General features: G+C 40.7%; 1 protein-coding gene across 17 annotated transcripts in view; it reads left to right on the forward strand.

The window, feature by feature from the left end:
* Nucleotides 1–16,411, forward strand: part of DLG2 (discs large MAGUK scaffold protein 2) — a 2,039,030-nt gene extending 2,022,619 nt beyond the window's left edge. For 16 of the 17 annotated variants that reach the window (XM_036860586.1, XM_036860590.1, XM_036860594.1 and 13 more), the window contains 4 exons: nucleotides 2,500–2,672; nucleotides 4,758–4,867; nucleotides 9,841–9,932; nucleotides 11,668–16,411. In XM_036860586.1, coding sequence (XP_036716481.1) covers nucleotides 2,500–2,672; nucleotides 4,758–4,867; nucleotides 9,841–9,932; nucleotides 11,668–11,774 — 482 coding nt within the window. In that variant the 3' untranslated portion in view covers nucleotides 11,775–16,411. Of the gene's footprint in view, nucleotides 1–2,499; nucleotides 2,673–4,757; nucleotides 4,868–9,840; nucleotides 9,933–11,667 lie in introns of those variants that run through there. The other variant, XR_005020917.1, reaches the window with a different exon arrangement.
* Nucleotides 16,412–18,671: the final 2,260 nt, after the last annotated feature.

An 18,671-nucleotide genomic window follows, 5' to 3' on the forward strand; every position in this document is an offset into this window, starting at 1 on the left:
ACATAGACAAACCCACCAGGGAATTTTAATTTATTAGATCATCAAGCTCTTAAATCTGATCTCAACAGATATTTCTTTCTCACTCTACAGTTTTTAAGCTTTATGCTCTGAAGTGTCTCTTACATTTCAAGACTGCAGATGTCTCCCGGAATACAGAAGAATAGCAAGAATTGCCATGTGTGCAGTACATGGGCAGGAGGGAACTAGGATGACTGTGCTATCTCATGAAACTGTTCCCAGCAAGGATTCTGGGAAGAGACCTTGCCACAGAACATACCCTGAGAGAGACTCCAGATAGAAATGATCAAGTCAAACCCTAGGCCATTCGTCACAGCTCCCAGCTTGCTCCTCCACTTTTGAAAGAAAAAGAAAAATCCTTTAGCACCATTTTTACGTCCCCTCCACCTTGCATAGTCTTCTCTTTCTCTTTTTTTAATTCATAGCACTATTTTATGAAAATCAATACATGTTCATTGTACAAAACATGGAAAATGATAAAAAGTTAAACAAAATAAAAAATATACAGAATCCCACAAGGTACCCAGAGGTAACATCACTGCTAATATTTTCATAGATTTCTACCTATTCTTTCTTTTCATGCATTTTCTCCCATGATTGGGCACATATTAGATAGATAGATAGATAGATATTTATTTTGCTTAATATCGTTTAAAATTTTATAACTATTTTAAATGATTATTATGTCATAATTAATACTTTCTCACTTATGGGTATTTTGGGTTTTCTCTACTTTTCAATATTATGAATTATAACTCAAATACAATTATAATTATGTGTTATAATTATTTATAATTTATAAATTAATATAATGAATATCTTTAAGGATAAAACTTCATCCAAAGTTTTGATAGTTTTTAAAGATAGATTTCTAGGAAGAATATCTGGGTCAAAGATCAAAAATATTTTAACTTTTTTTTTTTTTTTTAATTTTATTTATTTATTTATTTATCTATGGCTGTGTTGCGTCTTCGTTTCTGTGCGAGGGCCTTCTCCAGTTGCGGCAAGCGGGGGCCACTCTTCATCGCGGTGCGCGGGCCTCTCATTCTCGCGGCCTCTCTTGTTGCGGAGCACAGGCTCCAGACGCGCAGGCTCAGCAGTTGTGGCTCACGGGCCTAGTCGCTCCGCGGCATGTGGGATCTTCCCAGACCAGGGCTCGAACCTGTGTCCCCTGCATTGGCAGGCAGACTCTCAACCACTGCGCCACCAGGGAAGCCCCTAACATTTTTTTAATGTTAAGGATAAATTATATTTAACCCAATATATCCAGAACAATACCATTTCAATTGTAATCAGTATAAAAATTATTGAGGTATTTCATAGTTTTTGGTAGTAAGTCTCGGAAATCCAGTGTGTATTTTACACGTATGGACCAGCCCCATTTTAAGTGCTCTTGAATGGGGCTGCTGGTGACCACACTGAGCAGTGCAGGTGTAGAATGTATCTTACTCCCTCCTGTATTCTTTTTTTTAATACAATTTTTAAAGGTTACTTTCCATTTACAGTTATTACAAAATTATTGGCTATCTTCCCGGTGTTGTACAATGCATCCTTGAGCCTATCTTACACCCAGTAGTTTGTACCTCCCACCCCCTCACCCCCCCATAACCACTAGTTTGTTCTCTATATCTGTGAGTCTGCTTCTTTTTTGTTACAGTCACTAGTTTGTTGTATTTCTTAGATTCCACATACAAGTGATATCATGCCATATTTATCTTAAGATTTTTTTTTATTTATAATGTTAAATTATTTTCCCTTCTCTTCTTACCAAAAAGTTTAACCATTTCTAACTATGGTTAGAGTTGATGTCTCTTAGTCCCTCCTTAACTGTGCCCGTCTCATTTTACATCTTTTAAACTCCCCGAATATATTTATACTGCATGTCCATTTTTTAATGTGAGACATTTTTTTACTTCTTTGCTTGTCCCGTAATCTTTTATCATGTGCTAGACATGGTGATGCTGCGTTATTGATCATCTGGATTTTGTTATCTTCCTTTACAGAATATTAAGTTTTTGTTCTGGCGGGTAATAATTTACTGACAAATTGGCTTCTTCCAGTTTTGACTTGGTTTTAGAGTTTGTGAAGGTGGGTCGAGAGTAACCTCATAAAACGCGGCCCTTCTGGCGTCTCATCCAAATGCACAGTCTGGCTGAACTTCAGAGTCTCCTAGCACTACATGACCTTAGACACTCTCCATTTGGAAATGAAAATGGAGTAAATGCAGAGTCCCTTCGTGTTGCTCTTAAGTATTAACAGCTCAGCACTGCCTGTTGTCTGATGCCTGAAAATATATTTCCATATATTTTATCTAGTTTTATAGTCATTACAGTGGGAGGCTAAGCCTGGTACCTGCTACTACGTCATGGTCCTTCATATTACATATTTTTATATATCTATGTTGAGGGTGTAAAAAAATATGTATAAAGGAAGTTTATGAATATAAAGTTACCTTATTTTCATCTTTTTTGTTTTATAAAGATACTACGAGGCCAAAGCGTGACTACGAGGTGGATGGCAGAGACTATCACTTTGTCATTTCCAGAGAACAAATGGAGAAAGACATCCAAGAGCACAAGTTTATAGAAGCCGGCCAGTACAATGACAACTTGTATGGAACCAGTGTGCAGTCTGTGAGATTTGTAGCAGAAAGGGTATGTTCCCCAATCATCTTACGTCTCCCCTGAAGAAGGTTCCCAAGTGGCAAACTGCATTTTTTTGGTCATTACTCTTTCCTGATTTCAGTTGTAAATTTTGATTAAATATTCCTTTTAAGACCTCTAAGCAGAGAATCCCTTTAGAGCAAGATCATTAATCTTTATTCTAATCTCAATAAAGACTGACCTGGCGGGGAGAGGAGGAAAGGGAGCTTATAAACCTAAAGGCAATTAACAGCTTGAAGTTTATGGAGATTCACTTTGTCCTTGACTCACTTATCTTTGGCCACAACATTGAATTTACTTTAAAAACTTTGTCACTCTTCGTTGTTTCGATCAGGGTCCTCAATTCTTTTTGTTAGCAGGAGTTAACTTTTTATCTCCCTGAAAACTCGAGATCCTCATGGTGGAGGGGTAGATAGATGGGGAGGACTGCCTGGCCTGTTGCTGGCAGATATTTTAACTCAGAGGAGGTGTAGATGCTGTGATTCCCCTGCTCCTGATAATTTCAAAGGCGTGGAAATTAGAAGAATGTTCAAGAGAGAATAGGATAGGAAAGCACTTCAGTGTACCTTTAAGATCTGCCTAAAGAAAGATCCTAATCTCCTATGAACACAGAGAACCAATTTCATAGAAGAAAAAAAAGAGTGAAGAGGCAATCATATTTGTTATATCAGTAATATTTGTTGGATTGATTTGATTTGACACAACCTTTTTCCCCCCTTTTAATGTATTGGTTAAAAAGATTAAACGAGAAATGTTCCTGTCTGTCTGAGAATACAGTAAGAAGGTGAGTCTGCTTTCTTCTCTCTGGAAGGTTGGCTTCTTTGAGCTATATCATACTGTTTCGAATCAGCTTCCCAGATAATGGCATCTTTTCTCGTAGACATAACCTTTGTTATCTCGAACTGTTCTGGCCAGTGAATAATCAAACTGCATTTAGACATTTTGTATAACTGCTGCATTTCACAGATAGCAAACTTGGAATTTATTTAAGTGATAAAGGCTTGAGCCATCTTAGTGTGTTTCTCCTATAAAAGCTCAAGTACTCACTGGACTGTCTTCATTTTTACATGGATATTATGGATGAGTTTTTATCCCCTTTTATTGATTTAGGACTGTTTCTATTTGCATAGTATGCTTTTTCTCTTCTTTTGTAAAGCTCTTTAGCCTCGGGATAATGAAGCCATTTCCCCCCAGGAGGCAGAATATGATGTGAGGCAAATGTGTCTGTTTTTCCAGAAATACTTTATAAAGCAGCTCCTTGCTCTGAGCACTCATTGCAGTGGAAACCAAGTTAAATGAGGTGTGCTATAGTGTAATAGGGTTTTTATTTGTTAAGAAACAAGATATTTACAGACACTATGCAAGCCTATCTCTCAGCATTTAAGATAAAGTATTTAAGGTAACTCTGTGTCTGTCCTTGCTTTATACTAGACTGAGCATATCGAAGGCAGGATACATATAAACACTCAGCAAATGTTTATGGGATTGTTCTAAACTCACATGATTACCATTCTTCCAGATTTATCTTTGGTCAGGGTGAGACAATAACGTATCTATTTATTCCAACCAATAAGACTTGGGTTTGAGACTTTGGGCAAGTTAGTATTTTTAAGCCTTAGTCTTTTCTTCTGTAAAATGCAGTTGATAATATGTACCTCATAGGTAGGGAATTTCTTCTTTGACAATTTGGGAATTTCTTTTTGGCCGTTGTTTTCAGAGATGGTTTATGAGCGTTTCATGAGAGTGGACTCAGTCATATTACATATGGCTACACAGCTTCCTTGTGCAAAGCATCAGGTATTTATTTAAGGAAATAAAGTTAACTGAGATAACACAAGTAAAATATCTATCCCAGTGGCAGATACTCAGTAAAGGAGTAAGAAATATAAATTATTGCAAACATTTGGTTATGACCATGTATATCAACTTTTATTTATGCTTTGCAGTGATTCTTTTTCAAAATTTGAAATCCAGTATCCTTTACCTCCCTCTAAAACATACTTTTTTTTTTTCTTTTGGTTTGATTATGATCATTCTTCCTGGATTAACTCCGTATTTTTCTTCTCTTTCTTCCAGGGCAAACACTGTATACTTGACGTATCAGGAAATGCTATCAAGCGGTTACAAGTTGCCCAGCTCTATCCCATTGCCATCTTCATTAAACCCAAGTCTCTGGAACCTCTGATGTAAGTGGAGGACAGTGGCGGCCTTCATCCAGCCCCCTGTTCCGTACAACAGAGCAAATTGTTAAGAGCTCTTTGTCATAAATGCTTACAAATGGGAACTGCCATTGTTGATTTTTTTTTAAGAATTCCCTTTTTTAATGATAGGTGAAAGTTCTTTTGAACCACTAGAGACATAATGTCAATAATTCCTTAAAATGTCTTCACTAATGTTTCTTGATTTTTATTTTCATTTCACAAGTTGTTTTTGTGTGTGTGATATTTTCATTTTTGTCCTGCTGTTTTGAAGGTAGGTTGGTTTGGTTTGTTTTTGTTTTATCTTGCTTTGCTTTCCAAATGATAGGAAGCAATCATCTTTCAATGATCTCTTTTGAGAGCAATTCCACTAGTAAATTTTTTTAAATGTGTGGGTTTTCATAGAGGGAGCAAACAATATTTTAGACTCTTTCCATTGGCATTTCACGTTGTTATAGCATAGAATTCTCATGTTCCTTAACTAAAACCTCATGTTATGTAGACCACTATCCTTAATAGGGAGTTTTCTTAGTGGCCTGGCAGTAAAACATCTACAAACTTAACCAATAGCTCCAGACCTGTGCACATTTATAAACAAGGGGAAAATGCATGACTTGGATTTTTTGGTTCTTTTTATCTTTAAGAGAACGTGTAAAATATCTTCCTGCAAAATTCAGTAAACAAAATGGGCAGATATTCATGGTCTGGCTGTAAAGTAACAGTATTTTTTGTGCCAATTTGATGGAAATTGGTGGCATTATTTTGTAGACCACTCTCATACAAAAGTGACGCTGCAGTAGCCATAAAAGTAGCAGAGCAAAAAGGCTGAGAGCAGGGACTTGAAAATTAATCAGGCTAAGTTTGGTTCTTTCCTTTGCCACTTGTTCAGTTATGTGAGAGCTCAGGCAATTTGCTTGACATCTGTAAGATTTAGTTCCTCACCTCTAAACTAAGCACATTGATGATGCAGACCTCACAGAGCTAGTGTCAAGGTTAAACAGCATCTTGAATGTAGAGTTCTCCATATGGCCTTTGGCATATAATAAGCACTCACTAAATGGTAGCTATTATTACTATAAAAGATTTCAAGTTACTTTATTGTAAGAGGAATAAAACTTTTATCATTACAAACCATGTAAACAGCGCCATTCCCAAGAGGCCACAAGAGGTGACACCAGTGTGTCCATTGTAAGAGCTTTGCCCAAATATGCCTCCATCTGGGCCTCAAGACATTAGAGCATTTGACAGGGTTCAGAAGTGAACCACAAAGTACTGGAAAACAGTGTTTATGGAAAGACCAAAGAAAATGAAATCATTCATCCCAGGGGAGAAAGCAGTTACTTGTAGAGGATATCGACCAATTATTCGGCGCCCTCTCTAGAAGGAAGAAGCGACAGTAGCTGGAATTGCAGTCTAAGAGAATTAAGTTAAATACATAGTCGATCTCTAGGGAAATTGCCAGAGATACATCTTAAAAGCAGAATAGACTCCCATAAATAAAAGATGGACAAAGGTTCTTACCAGGATGAAAAAATAAAGTCAGGAGGTCACTCTTAGTACCTTCTGCCCCATGAATTTAGGTATTAAATTATACCATAAAGAGCTTTGCCCACAGCTAGCACTGTGGAAAACTATGTGTTGAAGATAAAATAATGGTTGTTGATAGTATTATCCCTAATGGTACATATTAAATTCCTCCTCATGTAAGCTACTGTGTTGGGCCTTGAGCAAAGTGAATTAAGCAACCACAAATTTCCTTGCGTAAAAGTGATTTATAATCTGAGAAGGGCCTCATAAATATTATTAGTACTGCTAACATTAATAAGAAGAATAGAAATATGGCCCCCACCTCCTGGGAACAGCATCTTAAAGGCCCGTTTCAGAAATAGAAAAATAAGTTTTCACATCATAAACACGCAGTGGGCTAAGTGGCTTCCCGGGGAAGGGAGGCCTGAGGGAGAAGCGGCAGCTGCGCGTTTGGTTCAGGGCGACACTGGGGGATGTTCCCATCTGGTGCCCAGTAGGAGAAGGTCTACTGCTTTCCACAACTATGAGATGACTTACTTAGTTTTGCCTTAGGGCCCTGTCACGGCCACGTATCAGCAAGGAAAATTAAACCTGCTGAAGGCTGGACTCCGCAATGAGACGGTGACTCTGACATCATTTGCTGCAGCCATATGCTTAGTGCCGTAACGGTGACATTCAAACCAATGTGATCTTATTAGGAAATGCTAGATGCTTACTTTCTAGCTCACTCTTTTTCTGAGGGTTTTACTTCAGGAGCAAAGCTGGCATGAATTGCCCATTCCTCAGGGAGGGGTGAACGCTAGGTCACCTGGAACAAAAGCATGGCAGCTGTCACATTCAGGCACTGATACATCATCACACACATTATTCTCAAGTGCCTCATCCGCATCAAACCACAGCACTTACTAGCACATACGTAGCTGACTCTTCAGAGGAGCATAAAATCAAGGGCGTGTATGAAAGAGGTGTCTGTTTACATTGTGCCGCCATGTGACTTCTATTCCCCACCCCCATCCCATGGCAATAAGAAGCTTTCCTGTGGCTCTCCACGCTTCCACCCCAATCTGCTTTTACCTTCTTGCTCCCATGATGGCCTGTGTTTACTTCTGTCTTCAGCTGTATCATAATTATGTTTGTCTAGCTCTCCAGTCATTCATTGATTCATTTCTTCATTCACTTATTCATTCAATAAGTTGAGTGTTGACTCAGCTCCATGCCACATGCTAGTGAACAAGCCATGGTCTCCGCCCTCAAAGAACTAGCAGATTGGGCAGGGAGACAAAACAAGTTCATGTATTAGAGGATAAAATCCTAAATTCAGTATTGCTACAATAAATGCAAAGGGAATTCAGAGAAGACAGACCCAGTATGGGCCAGGGAAGTCAAAGAAGATCCAGAACTACATGATTTCTTGACATCTGGAGCAAAACACTTTCTTTCTGTGAGAAGATACCTTGGTTTAGCCCAGCATCTCCTGCCACCCAAGAGTGACAGCCACTCAAAGCTTCTAGGGCTAGTGCTGTTTAGGAAGAGAATTATAGATACCATCCCTCAGTTGAAGATGAGTTGATTTCAACAACAAGACTTCAGGAAACTCCCACTTCTGTGCATTGCAGCCATCAACATCAAGTCCAGAATTGTGTTAGTGTCAGACTTCAGTTTTGTTTTGTGTTTTTCTGAATAAGGGCCTCTTTTGAAAGAAAGTCTTGGTATACTGGAAAGTCTATTTCACTAAAAACTGGTTTCCAAAAAAAAAAAAAAAAACTTTGAGTTCTTACATCAAATCCACTCTTTTACCTTAGGCAAGTCCCTTTACTACTTCTGACCTCAGTTACTTGCTCTGAAAAAGGAATTAACCTGAGACTACATGCTCCAGACCCAGATGTCTGGCTTCCTAAAGTGACGTGCTAAGGCAGCAATGCCTTCAAAATTCTACCTGCACCTGCGATGCATCCCGATGGACCAACCAAACTGTCTTTGCTCTTGGCTGAACTTTTATCAGTGCAGTCACACTGGTATTCTTATGATGATCAGAGGCAATGATTGTCAATCTTTGATTAAGAAAAACTGGGAAGATAAAATAATTCTTACTTAATAAGTACAGTTTGGTTGGCAAAAAATGTTAACACCTAGAGGACATGGGAGGATAAAGCTGACACTGGTTGGGAACCAATAGATTAGGTTATTCTCCCTTTTCCTCCCTCCTCAATTTGTCCTTGAGACTAGATTGAATTTAAATAATCTTACGATTGATTAAGCAGCACTAACATACAGTTAATGATACACCAATGGTTGACAGACTAACAGAAAGAAGGACAGAGAATGCCCAGCATAATTCCTTTACAGCCCGTTCTTCTATCCGAACAAAAATAAACAAAATAAGCGTCGGAGATTCCTTCTTGCCAAGCTCCTCTCTCTGGCTCACTATTTGATATGACTTGCTTAGAGTCTGTTTGAAAATATTTTGGTCCCAGCACTTTTGATTGTTCCATTCTCTCTGTATCTTTAATTCAAGCCATCTTTAGCAGCTCCTTGAAATTCCATTGATTATAAAAACAGAGGAAGTTCAGGGCTCTTGTTGCTATAGGCATGCCTCACCGTTCGCAGAAGTTGAGCCGCGCAAGCTACAGAATGCTTCTTCGGCCTGAAAGATACACACGCCTGAGGGGCCTGTCACATTTTCTATCATTCGTTGGAAGCACTGTCTCTTTCTCCACTCCACGTGTCTCCTGCCCACATTGAAGATGAACAGCAGCCCTTGGGGAGGATGGGAGAGTCGAGAGATCAAAGCTTTCTGCGAGGTCAGGACCTGAGAACAGTCAAGTCTTGTTCTCTTAGATATAATGAGCTCCGAAAGGCTGTGATGTGTCTTCCCTTCTCTCCATCTCCTCTCCTCTCCTCCCTCTGGCCACCCCAGAAGATTGCGTTCAATTCTACATCCCATGTTTAAAAGAGGTTGAGATAGATGAGAACAAAGTCTAAGGAAAGGTGGCCAGGAAGGTTAGGATTTGGAAATTATATCCAATGAGAGAATAGATGAAGGAAGCGGGACAGTTTTTTCTGGAAGAGCGGAAGCCTCGAGGGACACATCAGCACTTGACTTAAAGACCCGAGGGCCTGACATGGAGGAAGGAGGTTCAGTCCTACTCTGCGGGGCTGCAGAGGACAGAACCAGTGACTGGAAATCATGACAGGACAGATTCTGCTTCAGTCCCATGTGGGACCAAGAGACTGCCCTCCGAGAGAGTGAGCCCCCTGGGAGGGAGTCCTTGTGGCTGAAAATATTCCAGCAAAGAGGAGTCCCGATGAGGACCAGGAGACTGCTGTAAGATTGCACTAGGCTTCCTGCAGGACTCATTTTTGCCATGCATTGTAGTTTTACAGGATTTGGTATGTTCCCTTTGTGTTCTGATAGCAAACTCTCATTTTCCCAGGGAGATGAATAAGCGTTTAACAGAGGAACAAGCCAAGAAAACCTATGACCGTGCAATTAAGCTAGAACAAGAATTTGGAGAATATTTTACAGGTAAAACTTCATTTACATTTGTGCCGTGAGAAAGGAGATAAATTGTCTGACATTTGGCATAGAGAGGGCTCTGGGCCTGGTGTACCTGGGCCCTAAGATGTTCCTGCTAAAAACCCCTTATTTCCTTCTACTTCTCCCATTTGATCCAAAACTCTGGTTTCTTTCTTCTCTGGATTCAGCTTCCAGGTTCCCACTGGCCCTACCTGAAACCATGAGTGGCAAATGCCACTGAGCTATCTCCTGCTCTTAAGGAGATTTTAAGCATTAATACCTCATTCAGCTTCCTTCCCTGAGATCATCAGAAAATTTGAAAAAGAAACTTTTAAGGCTCAAAATGTGTACCGTCCAAAGCAGTTACTCTTGGGAAGCAAGCCCAGGGCCTCTGTCCTCTGCTTCAGGGACCTATGGGTCTGTCTCCCCATTAGCAGCACTTGAAGAAAATGTTGAAACACTTCCTGTGTTTCAATTAATTCCATGTCAAGTCTCAATGCAAAACTTTTTTTTTCTTTTTAAATATTTCCTTGGAAACATGAATTTGGGGGGATATTTTGTCCTGGGTATCACATCCTGAGTTCTTTATCCTTAACATGCTTTCATGAAACACTGATCAAATCCAAAGAGCAATCAAACTTTATGGAATTTGCCTTACCACTGATGGTTTAAAAACAAGAACTTGCCTCCTGAGTTACCTTGCATGAAGTTTGGTGTTTTCTTTTTTCTCTCATTCAGAATATGAAAATGCCACGGGCTTAGCAGTTTGTAAATATGTTGAATTGGGTAAATCTTAAGTAAAATTTTGGTTAATAACAAAGATATGAGTTATGTTTCATCCTAAAAGAACATGCAAGATGTTCTTTTAAATCAAAATAATGTACATTTTGACCAGTGGTTTATATTCAGGAATAAAATATCATAATCAATACATTCTGAGGATTGTTTGTACAGATCTAAACCATGTTTCAGTCACAATTTATTTTTAAGCCCTAGTGTCATACGGATAGTACTGATGTGTTTGGGATATCTATCTACAAGATAGCTGCTGTTCAAAGGAGATAATAAAATGTATTTAAATCTACTGTAAGTGACTTGGTGTTTTAGGTAATACACAGTTTGTTTGTTTCCTCCTATTTTTATGTTTTTTACTAGTTGCCCATAAGGTGTTCTCACTACAAACAGCCCTGTAAGGTAAAATCTCAATTTACCAGATTACTTGGAGAATGAATGGGGTTTTCTTTTAAAGGTTTTGGGGGTTGAGGAGATTAACTAAAGTTTCTTCTAAAATCTTTATTATTTCCTCTGTGTCTAAAATATTTGAATTTCTACCCCTTACAAAATAAGTACAGTACGGAGAATATAAGTCTGGCTCTCTTTGATAACAGGGAGCTCTCAATCTGAAAAGTGATCAATGCTTAGCTCAGTGCCTGGCCCGGAGTACACACCCATAAAATTTAAATAAATGAGTGATTCATTATGCAGAACTGCAGAGCGACATGTAGAAAGTAGGAAGACCATGGTGCATTTATTACCAATCTAGGACATGCCTTGTAAGGATTTTTTAAAATCATTGTTGTGACTTTGCTTAAGTGAATTTCTGCTTTTCTTACTAATAAAAAGTAATATTAAGCTTCCTGATGAGTTTGTCTGTCACTATTTGAGCTTCTGCTGCGTGATTGACGGTTGTTCTTCACCAGCCAGCGAGTGATTGCTAACTCCAGTGTGTTTGCTTTTGTTCTAGCTATTGTCCAAGGTGACACCTTAGAAGATATCTATAACCAATGCAAGCTTGTTATTGAAGAGCAATCTGGGCCTTTCATCTGGATTCCCTCAAAGGAGAAGTTATAAATTAGCCACTGCACCTCCAACAATGACAGAAGAGCATTTAGAAGAACAAAATATATATAATATACTACTTGGAGGCTTTTATGTTTCTGTTGCATTTATGTTTTTGCAGTCAATGTGAATTCTTATGAATGTACAACACAAACTGTGTGAAGCCATGAAGGAGAAGGAGGGGCCGAAGGGTGGGACAGAAAAGACATTGCAGTATGCGGGAAGGCTTTGGTTTGCTCAGAGTACCGGGGGTAGGGACGAACCTCTGACGGGCTTTGTGCCCAAGAGATGGGCAGCCTCCTCACCCAGCAGATGTCCAGAGCTGATTTAGCTGCTGAGCTCCCTGTGTTTTTTGCTTTAAAGAAAAGTTGCCAGCACTTGAACTTCACCAACCTTCCCATTACCCACATCTGTAATTGGTACACTTCGAATTTTATAACTATGCACCTCCTTTGATTTCTTAACAAGCAAAAGAAAGAACGAAGGAAAAAAAAAGGAGTCCCTTTGGAGATGGCATAATATCAGGGAAGGATAAGTGTGTAGTTTCTTTTCCTGGCATCTGCAAAGACGAGCATTTCATAAAATTTGCGAGTGTGTGGAGGACTGACCTCACTGAGAGGAGGGGATTCCACCTGGGGTTAGCTTTATGATTGTTTATCGTCTATTTTGCCATTTATAAACTTAAAGAAGGCACTAAAGATGAGAATAATTTATATAATAAAAATATATTAAATGTATAGAAATGAATTTCTATAGGTTAAAGAAGTTTTGTGAAATATTTTGTAAAGATTAATTAATTGAAAGACTAAATGTATGCACTATCCGCAGATGATCCAATTCAAGAACAGAAAGCTGCACTCTCCCTTTTGTTGCCAATGATCCACTGAGAGCATCTGAGTTCCTTCTGAAGCCTGACAAAGACTTCTCCCTCACTTACCTCCCATGATCTCCCTTCCACATTAGTGATACACTCCCATGGAGCACATCCCTTAATGAGTTACCCTCATGAATATTTTTGGAGGACATTTGGTTAATGCATTTTTTTAAGCTGATGGCTTTCAGAGACAAACTCATGCAAATGATGTAAAGGGAAGTTTTTGCTTTTGCTTTTCTCTTGTTAAACAACCTGGGCCTGCCATGCAAACAGTTGAATAATGTTGTTCCTAGTTAACTTACATACAGTTCTTAAAGGATCATTTAGTATTTTGGCCATCATGAATAATTAGGACTTTTTTTTTGTCTGTTTCACAAGTAACTGAGGGTTTAGTAATAGCCAGAGAAGGTATAGAGCCATGGAGAGATCTGTCCCAAGATGCACTATTTCTCTGAGGAAGAGAGAGAGAAGGGAAGCATCTGGTTGCGGGGGGTGAGGGGTGCAGACTCTTGTTTCTGTGTACCGGACAAAGAGATAGAACCATCAGGAAAGACCATTAATGACTTTGAGCTCAACCAACTGAACTGCCTTTCTTGGGGGCTGCACCTGGACCAAGTTTATTTTTTAGCAATTATAATAATGATGATTTATAAAAAGAAACCTCCCGAAGCCTATATCCCACTTTAGAGCCAATGGTGACATCAGCATTGCTTGTGCCCAGGGTGTTTAGAGAGAGACTTTTCAGTGATCTCAATAACTACTCAACTCTGGGTTGTATACATGCCCAAACTAAGCCCCATCGCCTTATCTCTGGGGTACATCCAGACCTGGCAGGGATTCTGCCACACTGTGCAGCAAACCAGCATGCAGGCTGGGATGGGAGAGCAAGAGACAGCCCTCAGCAGTGATGGGGCTTCTTCACAGTAAGAACATCAGAGCTCAGAATGAGGGTCTCTTTCCAAAAGCAAGCATTATTCGTCTTACACTAAAATACCACTGTCTGCCTGGCTGCAGTCACCAAAACAAACACAAAAATGCAAAATCATGCATCTACCTATAGTCTTGAGGCTACCTTTACCAATGGAAGGGCTAGCAGTGCATTTTTCCCTCTGATGAAAGCTAAATTTCCCAAGACTTCTTGGAGTGCTCAAAATGTCAAAAATGTGTCCATGTCTGCAATTCGCCAGTTTCAGGTCAAGGCCTGCTTTCATCAATCTTGCTCCCAGAAGTTTTCTGCCACCAGAATGCCATTCCTGATCCCAGCTCTACTTTTAGGCCACCATGATAACTTCTTTGGTTTCTCAACTAAGCATGCAACCATTTATTTAAAGGACTGTCATTAATGAATAGATGTTTCCACGGGTCATGTGATGTGCTTTCCATTTAATATTAAGTATTGCTGTGGCTGAGTACAATCAAATTGAACCACCAACCCTTGGTTTTGTAGTAATATAATTATTTATTTTCCTAGTGTAGATGCTTCTGATTAGAATTGGCATTTGCACTGATTTTTTTATGTAGATTTATATAAATATATATATACATATATATTTGCTTGAAGAATCACCAAGCCAATTGGTGAGAGGGTCTTTTCCTGTAGAATTTACACCTCCATTTGTTGTGTTGTCTTGCGCTTCCCAATGTTGAGGTCTCTACGGCTCCAGTGAACCAGTGTGTTTTGCAGCAAATCTGACGACTTGTGTGGAAATGGCATGAAAGTTACCCAGATTACAACTGGTGCAAATGCACTTGGAGCCTGGGGCCAGACTGGTGCTAACACCGCAAACTTTGTCGAGAGCTCTCTCCAATCTGAAGGCTTGCTGGGGGCGCAACGTCACCTTCACATGCTGGGCCCTTTCGGAAAAGTGCCAGATCGTGTCACTGGTGCTATTTTTCATGCTCTGGTACAATGTGTAGCACCACGGGGGTCTCAGCTTTACCAAAATCAAAATCCCATTTGTCAGCTAATTGCAGGGGCATTTGTTTTTTTGCTCTCCTCCCACAGGATTTGTTGGCCACTTCTTTGCAGGCTTTTTCTCCCAGCTCTAAGCTTTTGGGTTGGCTCTGTTGAGTGCACCCATCTTTACGAAGCCTGCACTCAGGTGCCTGTGAGCTGTCTTAGATCCTACTGCCAGCCCTTCAGGACTCCGAGCCAGGGAAAAGCTCCCCACTCCTATGGCTCTTGCCTCTTTTTTCTTCTCATTCTTTCCCTCTGCTCTTCTCCTCCTAGTTCTGTCTCATTCCAGCTCTCTTTTGTGTACCTCTCCTTTTATCCTTCCATCCCGTCTTCTCTGAGTTGTTGGCTTTCTCCTGCATTCCTTCTTTACTCCCTCCCCTTTGATCCCCAATCTCTTTGTCTATCTCTCCTTTAGTCTCAGTCTCTCCCCTTCCTCTTCTTCCTCTTTCTCCACCTTTCCTGTCCTTTCTCATCTCACATCTCTGATCATCTCCTCTCCCATAACCCACTCCTTAGTATTTCTGTCCTATAAGGGCTCATGGCTGATTCAGACAGCAAGTCCATACACTGGACTAATGACACAAATTCTTTGGGTCACCGTTTCACCTAGGCAGCCCAGAAAGCAAAGCTGAGCGTGAATGAGGTCCTGCACTGGAGCCAGCTCCGTCACGCCTCACTGAGCCAGCCTGCACCGCTGCCCTGGCAGTGATGATGCACGTGCTCTGGGCCCTGCCGGCACCTGGGCGCCTCTCTGCCTGAAGCCTGGTCCAAAGTGAGCCCACTCCCAGCACCATCCCACGGCTCTGAGGACACTTCCTTTCAATAAAGGCAGACTCTGGCCCCAGCAATTATTCTGACACCAAACCTCTTCCTTCTCATGGAAGCCATGCCATCACCTTGGTTTGGAGAGAGAGACTTTTTCTCCATTCATAAGCTTTCTTTTTCCTATTTTCACGTGAAGCTCCCTCTGCTTTTCAGCTGGTGACTGCTCTGGTGAGATTGAATGGACTTGCTGGTGAAATTACATCTCTTTTTTCCTGTCTTGGTCCTGCCTAAATTCCTACAAAAATATTTAAGTCAAAGACTCAGGCTAGTTCCTAAGTTTATCATAGTAATCTGTCACTCCTAAGAGGACAAAAGGGGACATTTCCCTTAGAATATGTGGAGTACCTCCTATGACAACTGATTTGAAAGAGGACTCCCTACAGAATTCTGTGGATATACATTTTACTTCTCTGTACGTATGGTATATGTGGTATGTCTATCATGTATACACATACTACATTGGGTACAAATGAATGTGGATGGAAACCCACACACACACTTTAGTCTGTAAATATCCTTCCTCACTGAAAACTGTGCTTCAGAAATCATTTCTTGTACAGCTGTGCAGTTTCTTGTAGCAGCTGAGGATAAGCTAAGACAGGTGAATGATTTAGACAAAGGTCATCTAAAAGATAGAATACAGAAGCTCCCTAGCAACTCATGACGACAGACAACCAAATGACAAGGTTGACTCCCAATGAGATGGCAAACTTTTCTCTCCTTTTTGAATCTGTGTTTCCTAAATGTGTCTTAACTTCTGAGTGCACCAGGCTGTATGCGTGAGATCCTTTCGATATGACAGTTTTGTGCTTCTCTCTGACAGGATGCGTCTCCATCGAGCTGTAGTGCCGCATGGGAGGGAGGGAAACATACTCCTTGCCTGGGCTGGAGTTTACAGAGACACTGCACAGCTTACACTCCTGTTAAGTGTAAATATTCGACACTTCCATTCCATTTGTGTAAAAAATAAAGCACACACGATTATAAAATCAAGATGTATATTTCATACTCAGTGTGTCTTTGCATATTTATTGCGTTTCCAGTTGTCAGCGGTGGCCCCATTGTAAAAATGCTTGATAGAGTGTTTATAAACATGTCATGGTTTTATTATAAGATATAAATATTAAAACATTTTATACTTTATAGCAAATTATTTTCTCCCAAAGCATAATTTGTCTTATTTCACGAAGAATAGAATCATTCATTTCTATTTTTATCAGACTTGTCTGATTTTAGAGCTAAAGTGTAGTTAGACTAGATTTGCTCTGAGAAATATTGGCACTGCCTAGAGCAGCTGAAAGTGCTGCTTTTGAATATTTTTAAATATTTGATTGCCATCTTGCCTACTTTTAATCAGGATTTTGCCAAGGGTGAACAAGGTATTAAATGATAGGTATTTTAGGTTTTTTTTTTTAATTTATTTTATTTATTTATTTTTGGCTGCGTTGGGTCTTCGTTGCTGCATGCGGGCTTTCTCTAGTTGCAGCGAACGAGGGCTACTCTTCGTTGCAGTGCTTGGGCTTCTCATTGCGGTGGCTTCCCTTGTCGTGGAGCACAGGCTCTAGGCGTGCGGGCTCAGTATTTGTGGCACGCGGGCTCAGTAGCTGTGGTTCATGGCCTCTAGAGCCCAGGCTCAGTAGCTGTGGTGGCTTAGTTGCTCCACGGCATGTGGGATCTTCCCGGACCAGGGATCAAACCCGTGTCCCCTGCATTGGCAGGCGGATTCTTAACCACTGCGCCACCAGGGAAGCCCAAATGATAGGTTTTTTAAAGACCCTCACATGTAGCTGAAAAAAAAATCAATTCTCCAGTTTCAAAATTGGGAGATTCCAGAAGGTCCTAAGAATAGAAATAGTTTTTTCTTGTCTGATACTAATGATGCAAAGAAAGGCATAAATGGGAAAGAAGGTGTCAATTTTCCATATGTACTGGGGCCAAAAAACATACCAGCTCAAAAGAGCTGAGCATACCACAAATGTCAGGCTTGAAAACCTGAATCTTCCAGAGGATTCTTCCTTCCCGGTTAAACATATTCCTTGTCATGTAGACATTCAGACAGCACAGGTCTGACAGCTGGGGGACCAAAGCAAATTCCTCCCGTGGAAAGGGTGAAATTTCACCATTGAAGTGATCACTTTGAAGTACGTTTTGCTTCACGATAAACTATCACATAATTGGATCAGCCACTGGGGAAGCCAGACTTGTTGGTCATACCGCCCTGGCCAGCACAGTGCGCCGGCAGGAGTCTCCACCAGCTGCCCTGCCTCTGTCCATGGTCCTTGGCGGCAGTGAGCCGAGCAGATCAGAGGCAGCAGAAGGCATTGACTGAGGCTGCAAGCCCAATGCAGGCCTCACATTCCAACTGTTATTCAATTTTTAACATTTGCACAATCAATCTTATCAGGTTTAATATTAGTGGTAACACTACACAAAAAGCCAGATTCACTGAATAATGGGTGTGTTTATTCAGGGGGGAAAAAAGCTAGAAGAGCTTTTGACTTTTCTTTGGGTCCTAATTCGTTTCTTTGTAACTATTTTTAAAACACAATCATTCTGGAAGTCTCAAAAGTTAGAAATGACTGCACATCTTTGAACCTAAGAGGGCCTAGCTACGCAACCATGGACGTTTTGTAGATACTCTGAGACTAAACATCCAGCGACAGAATTTAAAAGCCTCAGTGGGGCGGGCGCAAAGATAAGGAACATTTGTAGAGGGGCCACCAGCTTTCTCGGCACAAACCAGACCCAGAGTCTCTGAAGTTGTCAGGGGACAATGTCTTCTACGCCCCCGGACTGCTGAGTCTCATAACCCCAGTCGTTGTGCTCTGTGACTCACCTTTCCCTTCGGGACATCTCAGGAGGCACTATTGCAATCATGAAACTGATCCTTTCCCCCTTCCAATGTTACAGCCGTTGTCAAGTCCAGACCTTGTCCCTAATCCCCCTTAGCACAGTTGGGACAAAGCTGGAATACTTAGGCAAACTTTGCTAAAGATTGGCTATAACAAAAGGGAAATAACAGATAACTTGATTTATGGGATGGGCTTAGTGCCCAGCACCTGGCCACCCGCCATGTGACACAGGGCCATTTTCTCCCACCTCCCAGGGGTCCCTCAGGCACAGCTGGACCTAAGATCAAAACCTTTACTAGATTGTAGCCCGCTTGAGAGACACGGAATCCATGCCTGACTCAGCACTGCTTTCCCACGATGTCAGCTACCGGTGAAAAGTGCCTGCACTCTCCGTCCCCTTT

Source organism: Balaenoptera musculus, chromosome 8 (assembly GCF_009873245.2).
Source record: "Balaenoptera musculus isolate JJ_BM4_2016_0621 chromosome 8, mBalMus1.pri.v3, whole genome shotgun sequence".
NCBI classification, from domain to species: domain Eukaryota; kingdom Metazoa; phylum Chordata; class Mammalia; order Artiodactyla; family Balaenopteridae; genus Balaenoptera; species Balaenoptera musculus.